General features: G+C 43.2%; 1 protein-coding gene across 3 annotated transcripts in view; it reads right to left on the bottom strand.

The window, feature by feature from the left end:
• The window catches only part of ADGRE1 (adhesion G protein-coupled receptor E1), a 45,556-nt gene that overhangs the window by 16,552 nt on the left and 16,046 nt on the right, over positions 1-12,958 (bottom strand). For all 3 annotated transcript variants that reach the window (XM_069082905.1, XM_069082906.1, XM_069082904.1), the window contains 7 exons: positions 12,768-12,914; positions 11,618-11,703; positions 9,781-9,864; positions 8,222-8,399; positions 6,930-7,061; positions 1,608-1,807; positions 524-694 (listed from right to left, as the gene is read on the bottom strand). In XM_069082905.1, the coding sequence (XP_068939006.1) occupies positions 524-694; positions 1,608-1,807; positions 6,930-7,061; positions 8,222-8,399; positions 9,781-9,864; positions 11,618-11,703; positions 12,768-12,914 (998 nt within the window). The remainder of the gene's footprint in view (positions 1-523; positions 695-1,607; positions 1,808-6,929; positions 7,062-8,221; positions 8,400-9,780; positions 9,865-11,617; positions 11,704-12,767; positions 12,915-12,958) is intronic.

The raw sequence follows: 12,958 nt of genomic DNA, 5'->3' as shown, positions 1-12,958 counted from the left end.
CGAGTTGGGATTGGTTCTGGCCTCAGATATTTAGCACCCACACAAAATAACTGGCCATGTAACATTGAGCAAGTTACTTAACCCCAATTGCTTTAAAAAACAAACAAACAAAAAAACCTTCTTATCCTATAAAGCCCACCTCAAATGATAAGTCCTCCAGGAAATCTTCCCTGGTTCCCCCTTAATAACAATAACTTTTTCTCCCTCCCCTAGAGCTCAAGCAGGACTTTGATATATTTAAGTATTTGAAGCTAGCCAAGTATGTGTATTGTTTTATCTGTATGTATGTCTTTAGTCCCTAGTAGGCTAGAAGCTCCATGAGGGCAGGGACCCTGTCTTATCTGACCTTTGCATCTCCTTAAGCCCCCATCACAATGATCTACTTCATACAGTTGTTTAATAAATGTTTGTCAAATGAATTAACCAGTAGGTTAATTGACACTTGGGCATTTCTTGGTGATTGGTTGGTTGGTGCTCTGTGACAAGAAGCCCCAGAGCCCATCCCACAACTGTCCCCACTGACCGTGATCTCCCCAGACGCCATGATGACAGCCATATTGGCCAGGTGATGGCAGCTGCACATGGTCTGCGTCTCACTGGAGTTTACCATCACACAGCCTGTGGATGTCCACCGCCCACCCTCGATCTCTGGATCCCAGGAGATGCAGATGGGTGTGTCCCAACTCTTCTTCGGCTGCAAAAGCATAAGCCCAAATCACTGGGATAATTCACCTCTGATGTATTCAGTGCTAATGACAAAAGTAGAATGATCTAGAGAGGAAGAAAATCTGATTCTGAGTCAGAAAAACTGGGTTTGAGTCTGACTTCTGCCACCAGATAGCTGTGTTGCTGTGTCTGAGCAGTTTCCTATCACAGGGTCTCATTTTCCTCATCTGTGACATTATACAGCTGCCTCATGGGGCTAGTATACACAAATCACTTTGTAACTGCAAAGGACCACAGAAAGAGAAGATGTTAATCGCAATGAGAGCTGACTGGAGTGTGCACGGGTACTGGAGATGTGGTAGAATGGAATTTATTATTTTATTACTAATTATTACTATTACACAACACACCCCCTGTCACTATTCATATTATATCCTCCATTCGAATGTAAGGGAAATGGAAAGCCTTAGTGTTATCAGAGGTAAACGTCATGGAATTCGGGGCTGGCCAAATAGGAGCAGAAACCACAACCAGGAACTTTTGCATGTGGGGCAAGTACCACAAACCATGTTCTGGATAGAGTATGTTCTTAGGTAAGTCAGAGTGCAAGCCACTCCCTCTGGGGAGGAGATTAAGGCCCTGGGGTACTGATGCAAGGTCACGCATGTGGAGAAGGTAGGGCAAGGGAGGAGCTCAACACAGTCCAGCATCTAGTAGCTTCCTATTAAACTCATTCCTAAATGCCAAAGGATTACAAGTGCCATTAGTATCCTCCAGATGTGATGTCCTGGGGGAAAAGTCTCAGTAACCTTGCTGAGAAGGCATACAGTACATATTTAGGGATTGACTGATGGGTAGAGACAACCTACCAATGATTTCTCAAGGGCTTTTAGGAGGGATTACAGGAGGTTCAGTTCAAAGACAGAGATAACCATCCTTACCTGGAGGTTCTCCAGAGTATAGATGATTGGATTGGAGAAGTTGTCTTTCTTATCACCGGTGGTGATGCCACCTATAACTCGAGAATTCATTCGAAGTTTCTGGGGAGACCTGATCAAGTTAACTTCTGGGTTGTAGAAGAAATTTTCATCCAGAATGGACTCCATGCCCAGGAAAGAGGTGAAAGCTACTCCCATGATACCTAACCAACATTCCACGGAGAAACACCCCAGTTAACAATAACGATAACTAATATTTATATAGGACTTACTATATGCCAGAAAATGTACTAAGTGCTTTACAATTATGATCTCATTTTACAGATGAGGAAACTGAGGCAAACAGACCAGGGTCACACAGCTAGGAAGTGTCTGAGGCTGGGTTTGAACTCAGGTTTTCCTGCCTCCAATCTGACACTCTAGCCATTGACCCAGTTTGATGTTACCTCCTTAAGATCAGGTCCTGTGTCCATAGCTATATTTTTATCAAGACTTGACACATAGCCTTACATGTAGCATTTCATGAATGTTTGTTGGTTGTTGAAGAGAATAATCTCAATTTTGGGGGTGATGGTAAAATGTACCTTTCTCTTAGTGACAGAAAAGAAGCACCTATATATACTCCAAATATTCATAACACGCAACAGCACCCCCTGTCAGACTCTCCCCTAAGACCTTCCAGCCCCGCTGTCCTTGCTCCCATCCCCACCTAAATTTCCCAGTCTACCAGGATTTTTAATTAAGGTTCTGTATAACAAGATTATCTGTAAAAGCAAAAACACAGAAACAGACAATATGCAGGGGAATGACCAAACAACTTATGGTAGATGAACATAATGGAATATTAATAGGCGATGGAGAACAATGAATGGAATTGAGAGAAATTTCATAGGAAATGCTACAGTAAGAAGAAAATCTAACCAAGAGAAAACAATATACACAATGGCTGAAACTTGTACCAATGAAGCAACTTCAGAAAGCAACAATCCTTGTGACAAGTAACCACGGACAATGTGGATTCCAAATGACTGAAGTTATAGCCTTGGAGCCTCATTCCTGGTCAAGAGCAAACTCCCCAAATGGAAATCAACCCCCGACTTGGGCACAGTCATTCAGTTGAGGGGGTTTCACTAAACTTTTTACGGGAATCCAAAAGTAAGCATTTATTAAGCACCACTGTTTTCTTGGAATTTTGTTAGGCACTGGGCCTATCAAGACAAAAATAAACAATCCTAAGGAGCTCTTAAAATCCCTCCTCTTTTTGAAGACTCAGCTCAAGCTGTACCTCCTAAATAAGACTTTCCCAGGTCATGGCCCTCATGCCACCCCAACCCACCCCACCCCACCACACATGCTGTTTTCTCTCCCAAAGTTACTTTGTATCTATTTTGAATGTATTCCTATTGTCTTCCCCATTAGAATGTAAGCTTCTTGAGGGCAGGGACTGTTTGACTGTAGTCTTTGTAAGTCTGGAACCTAACACAGCTCCAGGCACATAGCAAACACTTAATAAATTCTTCTCAATTAATTGATTTATTGAAGTAGTTTACATTTCACTGAAGGAATATAAGTAAACAGATCACTCTATTCATGATCATTTCAGGAGGGAGGAGAGAGAACAAGCAATGACAACTAGGGGCATTAATCATGCTGATAATAGCTAGCATTTATATAGCACCGACTGTATGCCAAGCACTGCACTAAGGACTTTACAAATGTTATCTCAGCTGATCCTCACAATAACACTGGCAGGTAGGGGCTATTACTATTCCCATTTTACAGTTGAGGAAACTAAGTTATTTGCCGGGGTCACTGTAATGGGAATGCAAATTTAAAGATCTTCCCTGCCCCTAGGCTAAATTGCACCTGGAGCCTGGGGTGGGAGGCTTGTTTTTCAGTAGATACTTCTTGATTGGCCAGTGAGTCAATAAGGTTGTTACATTCTCTGAGCCAGGAGAAGGCTATATAAGCCTTGATGTGAAGCTTTGTTTTGGGGCTCACTTTGAGAAGTGTTCTGTGATTTGATATGGATTCTGGGAAGCCGTTGCCCAGAGCCCCCCGGCTTTGAAAAACCCAGATGTTTATTGGGTATGGATGTAATGGTTGGACAGTTTGGAAATCTGTCTACTTGATCTGTTTCTGTCTTGATAATTCTGTCTGTATATTCTGAAGTTCAGGGTGCTGACCTCTTTCCCCTGAACTAGGTAAACGATATATGTTTGACTGATTAAAGTAAGCTTGTTAACCCATTTTGAGTTGCTTTCCTTTAACAAAGCAGATCCAAGAACTTGTGTTGGCAGCAAACCCTGAGGACCCTTGGGGTGCTTGCTGCTACAGTCACAGAGCTAGGAAGTGTTTAATTTTAGTTTTGAACTCAGGTCTTCCTGATTTGGGGCAGCTAGATGGTGCAGTCACTAGAGTATCAGGTCTGGAGTCAGGAAAACCTATTTTGTGAGTTCAAATCCAGCCTCAGACACTTACTAGCTGGGTGACCCTGGGTAAGTCACTTAACCCATTTTGCCTCAGGTTCCTCATCTGTAAAATGAACTGGAGAAGGAAATAGCAAACCATACCAGTATCTTTGCCAAGAAAACCCCCAATAGAGTCACAAAGAATCAAACACAACAACATCTTGATTCCAGGCCCAGCACTCTGTGTACTATGGGATCGCCTAACTGCCTCAAAAGCTGTGTTAGAAATAGTTTCTTGGGGAGGCCAATTAGCACAGCGAGTAAGAGCACCAGCTCCAGTGTTGGGATGACCTGGGGATCGAATCCTGGGCTCAGACACTTAGCATCCACCCAGAAACACCTGGCCATGTAACCTTGAGCAAGTTACTTAACCCCGATTGCTTAAAAAAAAAAAAAGAAATAGTTTCTCATTAAAGGTGGCACCTGAGCTAATCTGGGAAGAAGTGGCAAAGGTAAGAATGGAGCACATTCCAGGCACGAGGAGGCAAGAGGTCGAATGACAAGTTCAAGGAGCAGAAAGCAAGGCCAGTTTGGGAAAGGTACTCCTTTAGGTACTTGGAAAAGAGGCCTCTTTGTTATAAAGTGAAATAATCTGTCGAAATCAAATTAATGTAATATTAATTAAAATATTTTTCATGTATTTAAAACGTTTGTTAAATATAATATATAAATAGTAATTGATGAAATAAAAATATTAAAATACTTGTTCTTTATTAAACTAATATTTTATCTATCATTTTAATATACTGTTGATAAAATTAATCAATAAAACTTTGTTTTTAAATAAATGAAATATTCTCCTCAGTCCCACTGCTTCTCTTCCCCACTGGCTTTTCTAATCTGTTTGAAGAAGACTCATGAGATGGCGAAGTCACTGTATCATGGTGTGATGATGCTTTTTCTCCCTCTCCATGTATAGGTGGATTCCAAGAGTCTCTTGGAAAAGCAACTCTGACCCTTCCCCCCCCCTTTAATGGCTATCAGAACAACCCAAGGGAGCCTGGGTCCATGTTCTTAGTCATCATAGTGGCTATAATGTACTAGATGATTTTATTTGCATATTTAACTATACCTTCAACCAGGCTGTGAACAATGCCCTCCAAACACACACACTGAGAGTTTTTGTGTGATTATCCCGGTCTTTAAGACTACCACCGCAGAGCCCTTGCTCATAGTAGTCCTTCAGGATTCCATCAATCTGTGGGGCCAGAGACACTTTGCCTGTACCAGGAGGGTCTGATCTGGTTAGAGAGGGCAGTATACTGAAGAATACCAGAGCACATACTTGTTTCAGTTGCTTTTTCAGCCTGTGACTTGGAGGCAGCCGCTTGATCTCCTGACCATCTGCCATGTGGGGATAATGAAACTAGCAGTAACTATCCCCTGGCACTGTTGTAAGGTTCAAATGGAACAATATATGTTACGGTCACTCTGTTATGAACATTAGAAATTGCAGCTAGGATGAGCAGCTATCAGATTGTGGTCTCCGGGGCTTAAATCTATACTTGGTATATTTTATGTATGTGTATATGTATATATATAAATATATATACACATATTCTCATATATATATATATATATATATATATACACATATTCTTCATTTGCTTTTTTATTTTTATTTGCTTTTTGGAGGGCAATTGGGGTTAAGTGACTTGCCCAAGGTCACACAGCTAGTTTGTTTTGTGTGTGTGTGTTAAGTGTCTGAGGCCGGATCCAAACCCAGGTCCTCCTGACTCCAGGGCTGGTGCTCTATTCACTTTGCCACCTAGCCACCCCCATCATTTGCTTTTTTTCTTGATATACTTACTATACTTGATATAAATATATGTGGTGTCATTGGCCTTAGATTCGGGAGTGTTCAGGAGTGCCCAGGGTGTAAATTTTTTAGTTGTGTGATTCTTTAAAGATCATGTCACCATTATTCAGAGGCAGTATGGCTAAGTGGATAGAGCAGAGGACTTAGAGTCAGCAAGACCAGAACTCTGCTTCTGATTAAGTCACTTGCTAAATGTGGGACCCTAACCATGTCACTTCTCTGAGCCTCAGTTTCCTTATCTGTGTATAAGGGGGGAATTAGCCAATGAGGGGCAAAGTCCTTAGAATGTGCTCAGTATCCTCTGCTTCCTGCCAAATTGGGTGGATTAGTATGCATGCTCTAAAGACTGGTCAGTGGCAGACCTGGAGTCAGGAAGACTCATCTTCCTCAGTTCAAATCTGGCCTCAGATACTTCCTAACTGTGTGACCCTGGGAAAGTCACTTAACACTGTTTGCCTCTGTTTTCTCATCTGTAAAATGAGCTGGAGAAGGAAATGGCAAACCACTCCAGGATCTTTGGCAAGAAAACCCCAAATTGGCTCACAAAGAGTCAAACTTCAGTCCAATGACTGAAAATGACTGAACAACAAAAGACTGGTCCCTCGTTGTGGCTCATCGTGAGTTGTCCCATCCCTGTGGCCGATTCACATGGCTATTGAGCATTCTCTAGGGACTGGACCCTTATTGAACAATCTCCTTATTACATACAAGATAGTCATAATATTTATAGCTCTTACCTCACTGGATTGTTGCACAAATCAAAAGATGTGATGTCGAGTGTTAGAAACTATTTTGGCACCTATACAAAGGTCAGTTATTAGTAGCATTTTTATTGTCAAACCTTATCACTGAAGGAAAGGAATAGACTGGGATGACAACCCTCATCTTGTAACATGGCCACCTTAGCAGAACCACAGTGGCCAGGTGAAATGGGCCCCCTTTCTGGTCTTGCAGGAAGGGAGCCAAGTTACACCATCGTATTTCCTCCAGTTTATCTCAAGCCCTCTCCTAGGGTCCCCTGAAGTTTTGACCCACCTGATAACGTGCCCAAGGATACAGATTCATTGATGGTGCTGCACTCTATCTTCATGGAGTCACCTTTGGCTGACAAGGTCAAGGCTAAGTTTTCCATCAGGCAGTCATCTTGTATGACTTTGCTCTCGATCTCTAGAAGGGGAGGGAAGAGCTCATGTTAGATAATATCTCCTAGCAAAACAATTCTCTGAAATGCTCCAAAGAATGAAGTTTCTACAATTCTAAGAAAGAGCCAGACTGCTGTGTTGTGGGAAGAGCACAGAATTTGGAGCCAGAAGAGCCTGGGTTTCAAATCCTAGCCTTGTCATTTACTGTGTGGCCTAGGGAGAGCCATTTAACCTCACTGTGCCTCAGTTTCCTCTTCTGTAAAATGAGGGGAGTTAAATAAGATGGCCTCTAAAGTTAAATAAGATGGCCTTACACTAAAATCTATGATCTTATGACTTAATTTTTCAGTCAAAGGAAAGAACTGAAGGGTCAACTGATGTCTGAGAACAGATGCCAGAGAGTTTTGATTCTGAATTCAAGGGAAGAAGAGTCATAGATAGCAGAGAGATAAGGGGAGAGGCTGGAGGAAGGAGGCTGAAGAAGACTCTCCACCCTAAGGGATGGACCTGTGAGGAGGCAGCATCATGGGGAGAAGCTGAAGCTAAGACAAAAACACTGCAAGTAGATAGAGGCAAGTTCTACCTGCCGGCATGCTCCAGATCTAGAAATGGTTTAAAACCTAAAAGCAACAGCTTAGAACACGCAGGGGGGGATGTCACTTACTGGGAGCTCTCTGGGGTGACTGTAGGTTACAGAACTTGCTCAGATCCACAGTGTTGGAAATCATGGAATCTGAGAAACGGAAATGCCACCTCCTTCATGAAGCCTTCCCTGATCAAGTCCCCCCAGTCACTAATAACCTTTCCCTCCACAGACTTCAAATAACGCTTGATTTTGTATTGTATCTCTCTGGTGCACTTCTCTTACATTATTTTATGTTTCATTCATCATTGAGTATAAGAGCAGGAACCCTGTTTTATATAAACTTTATACTTTCTTCAGAGTCTAGCACAGTGCTCTGGGTGTGGTGTGTTGAATGAATACAAGAAAGATGGAAGGAAGGAAGGAAGGAAGGAAGGAAGGAAGGAAGGAGGGAAGGAAGAAGAAGAGGAGGGAAGAAGAGGAAAGAGGGAGGGGTGGAAGAAGAGAGAGAAGGAGGAAGGGAGGGAGGAAGGAAAGGAGACAGGGAGGAAGGGAGGAAAGAAGTAAATGAGTTTCAGCTCATCAATAGTAGTGGTTCCCACCTAGATATTCATTTGTCACTGTCTGACTCGTGTTCCCAGAGACACTGACAAAAGTTGCCAATACGACACTTTCCACACTGTTCAGAAAAGCTGTTGCCAGGGTTGAGGTCCCCTCCTGACTCAAATTGTGCCATATGGATGTCTCCTCAAGGACAGATGCCAAGTTCTCAGCAGCTTTCTGTCAGAAGAGAAGACTTTTCTCAGTACACATTTACCGATATTTACATAATGAGAGACTCAAGTGTGCACAAGAGTCTACTCAGCTACATCTAAACTTGGCCATTGAGAAAGGCAACAGACCCTTAGGGACAGGGGAAAGGATTCGGCCAATACTGATCAACTTCCAATACAATCTATTACCTCTATGAAAGGGAAAAAGAGGATGAGAGGCAAAATAGGAGGGAAAGATGAGGGGGAGGAGAGAGAGAGAGAGAGAGACAAGGGGGGAGGGAGAGAGAGACAGAAAGGGGAGAGAGGGGGCAGGGAAGAAAGGAGGAGGAGGAGGAGGAGGAAGAGGAGGGGAGGGGACATCAGGAGGAGGAGTGTGAGACAGGCTGGGGGTGGGGGGGGAGGAATCCTGAATGCCTTCATAACTCTGAAATAGAGTCCCAGATCCCTATCCCCTAATCCACCTCTATCTTCCTCACCTTATGCTTATAAATAAAACCATGGTTTAATGGGCTCCAGGGTTTCCACTCCTCAGAGCAAAAGGCACCAACTGGGGCAAGCAATATGAAATACACTCTCAAAATTCGGGGAGGGATTAGTGTGATGACCAAGCTTATAAGGACCCAGAGAAAATGTTGCAGAGGTGGGGGACTATGAGTGTGGAATATTCCATACGCTGTCAGATAGGGTTGATGCTGAACTGCTTCCCTCACCCTTTTCTTTTTCATTCTCTTTTACAAGGGATTATTCACTGGATAATAAGCAGAGGAGGGATGGATATATTTGAAAATGAAGGCAATGTAAAAAAAATACAAATGTTTAAATCATAATTAAGAAAAAATCAGTTGGGATGGGGGGCGGGGAGTGGAATCCGCTACTCGTGCCTTAGGGTATAGTGGCTTAGAGTTGCAAGTCCAACCCAAGGGTTCGGGGATGACATATCTTTTTGCTTCCTCTGAAAAAAATGCTGCTTATGGAGGAAGAGAAGAAGAGAGGCTAATGCACCTGAAAAGGAAGGAGGGAAGGGGAAGGAGCACTGAGGAGTCAAGTCCAGAAGCACTTGACTTGATTCAGGAGGGGTCTGGATAAGACAGGTTGTAGATTTCTCTTCACAATGGAGGGCATAAGCTGAAGTCCACGAACCCTATAGCTTTTGGTCCCTGAAAGCCCTCTTCCTCTACTTCTCTGGCATCTCCTCAGAGCATCATCTCACCTCACCTCCCATTACTCTGCTGAAGTGGAGTACAGGTTACATTTTTGTGTTTCCTAAATTTACAGCCCTGGGGCAAAGTCTTAGCTGTCCCACCTTAGTTTTGGCTCTGGACAGCCATTATTAAACTTCCTTGTCTGTGTCTCAAGGAACTCCCATACTGATGCCTCCTCTGACTTACCTCTAAAGATACAGTGGTGGTCTTATTCTTATGGTTGTCTTCCAGAACACTGCAGATGGAGTCTGTTAGCATACAGAAGGAAGTCTGTGCCAAAAGAGGGAAAAGTACAGATCATGCTAAATCAGAGGTCCCTAGAACTTTGGAAACTTGAATCCAACCATCCAATCTATTACACAATGCAATGGGAAGAACCTTGGATTTGGAAGCAGAGGTCTTGGATTCCAATCCCTGCTGCCCTCCCTTGGAATAGCCCTTGAGAATCTGGGATCACCTCACTGACATGATAAGGCTTTGGAAAGACATGGTAATAGGGAAAATTTTATACAAAGAATTCAAAACTGACTTGTCTGATAAAAGCAGAGTTTTGTCATTTATCAGGCATGCAAAACCCACTCCAAACCAGCAAAGCTGTATAAACAGAACCCTAAGAAGGAGAACTTGCAGAAATCATAAGCAACAAAGCACATAAGTTTTCACGGGGGACATGCACAGTTAATTTTGCAATGGTGGTCATCAGTCATTCCCCAGCAGTTATCATGGGACCACAGACCTTGACACTGACCCATCACATTGCCAGAAAGTCCAAACAAGTATCTGCCAAGTGGTTCCACCTTCCATCATACTGTTACATTCTCTCTGAGATTACCTCACTTTCTTCTGTATGTATCTTATATATATGGCACATAGTTGTGTCCTTATTGTTTCCCATTAGAATGTAAACTCCTTGAGGGCAAGGCCTATGTTTTTGCCTTTCTTTACATCCTAGAGATTAGCACAGTATCTGGTGCATGGTAAGTGCCCAATAAATGTTTGCCGACTTGACCTGATTTATGTATCCTTCAGGGTCTAGCAACTATAAACTATCAGGGTCCCTCAACCTTCGACCCAAGTATAGCCACAGGAATAGGGAAGGCTTCAGAAGATGTCAAGGGGGAAAGTGCTGCTGAGCTTGTGGCAGAATCATCCCTTGCCAGTCCTTTTATGTATCCTGTGCCTAAGTCATTAGGCAGCTTCTGGCAGAGCCCCACCAACAAGTGTTACCCAAGAACACCCACAGTACAAAGAAACATAGACCCAAGATAGGCAGGGGAAACTACTCATGTCTCTATACTCCCTACAGCAGGATTTCTTTTTTTTTTTTTTAAGCAATCGGGGTTAAGTAACTTGCTCAAGGTTACACGGCCAGTTATTTCTGGGTTTGGTGCTAAGTATCTGTGCCTGGATTTGATCCCCAGCTCTTACTCGCTGAGCCACCTGGCCACCCCTTACAGCAGGATTTCTTTACCATGATGACATCTTACTTAAGTCTTTTGCTTGCCTTAAAACACCCAGCTTACCCACTATAATGCAATTTCCCAGGCTAAATACCACCCCAGGGGTTTGGATTCTCTTTCCTTTTATCCTCTGACTAAAAGGGGTGGAGAGTTCCTTCATTAGGGCTTTTGGTAGCAACTAGGTGGCTCAGTGAATAGAGCACTGGGCCTGGAGTCAAGAAGACCTGAGTTCAAATTCAGCCTCAGATTCTTACTAGTTATGTGACCCTGGGCAAGTCACTTAACCCACAGAGAAGGAAATGTCAAGCCATTCCTTAATTTTTGCTGAGAAATCTTTATGCAGTGTTGGCATGCTATGGTCCACGAGGTGACATCCAATCAAGATCTGGCTCTCTGGCTCACAGATCTACTGTCCACCTTCCAGCTAAAGCCTTCATTTAGAGCCAAGTGCTGCCCTCCCCTCTCCTTCACACCCACTAGGGGTTTTGCTTCTAGTTCTACGATAATTCCCTCAAAAGCAACAAAAGGACCTGAGATCATTTTTTAGGAAAATCATCACTTACATGTTCTGGGAGTACAGTTGAATTGCTCTGGCAATGCCGCACCCACTCCTTCTCCACCAAGCCTGCTTTGCACCTGACAGGAATCTCTAGGAGGCCCAAAATAAGCATATTTATGCTTCAGCAAGATGAGGTATAGTTAAAGGGCCCAAAGCATCAGTCAGGCCAAGGTAAGGTGGAAGCCAGGGTGGCCATGGGTTGGGGGCAGGGAAAGGGAGAGGAAAGAAAGGAATCGCATAGATCTCACCTATTGTCTCAGGAGAGGACCTGACATTTTTGAGCTTCCTAAATTTACATCCCTGGGGCAAAATCTTAGCTGTCCCACCTTAGTTTCAGCTTTGGCCAGCTGTTATTAAGCTTGTCTCTGTCTCAATGAACTCTCTCCTACCCACACTTCTCAACCAACCCTTCAAGTATATGTTCTGTACTGGTATCATGGGAGAAATATTATAATTGAATCCTAGAGGGTTCAGAATTCCCAACTGGCTTTTCATTCCCCCCAGCTGCTTGGCTTGCTTTCATCTCCATCAATATAATGCCACTGAGCCAGGTACCCTCTGGAAACCTGCCCCCCCCCACACACACACTTTTTAGCTTCTTTTTTGTACACTGTCTTCCCTGATTAGATAGTAAGCTCCTTGAAGACAGGGACTGTCTTTTTCTCGCTTGTATCCCCAGTGCTGAACACAGTGCCTAGGCACAAAGTACCAGGTGCTTAATAAATGTTTACTGATGATTGATGTGTGATAATGTTTATACCACCTACTTCATTTGGTCATTTTAATTAAAGCACTTTGCAAACTCATATATGTGGGAAGTGTCATTATTATTCTTTTCTTTGATAGCCAGAAAAGTCTTTTTTTGAAATAGTTTTGGCCATGTAACTCCCCTCTTCAAAAACCTTCAGTGACTCCCTATTTCTTCTAGCTCTGTGACCTTACTAGTCCTCTGCTCACTTTCTTTTATTCCCCCAGCCAGGGCCATTCTCTAGTTCTGGTGTTCCAGGACTGGATGGACGAACTACCTTTTACCTAATCCTAAGGCACTACATTCATGGTTTTCCTCTCTGTTTCTGTCCCTCTAGACTAAAGAGTCCTCAGGGTCTAAATTCTCAGCCCCTACTTGCTGACCAGTTCAGACAGACTTCACTCACTTGTGCACTTTGTTCCTTGGCCTCGGAAGTTCACTTCTAAAGTGTTTGACTTATATCCATTTTTGCAGGTGCAGAAATAGTTTCCTGGTGTGTTGGTACAGGTAGCATGTGTTGGGCAAACTGTGGTATCCATACATTCATCCACTTCTGGGGGTTGAAGGAGAAAATGCAATCAAGTTCCACAAACTGAC

Source organism: Petaurus breviceps, unplaced genomic scaffold, assembly GCF_028583685.1.
Source record: "Petaurus breviceps papuanus isolate PSGF00001 unplaced genomic scaffold, PetGlider_PUasm1.0 172, whole genome shotgun sequence".
Lineage (NCBI taxonomy): Eukaryota > Metazoa > Chordata > Mammalia > Diprotodontia > Petauridae > Petaurus > Petaurus breviceps.
This window is presented reverse-complemented; position numbering and strand designations above follow the sequence as displayed.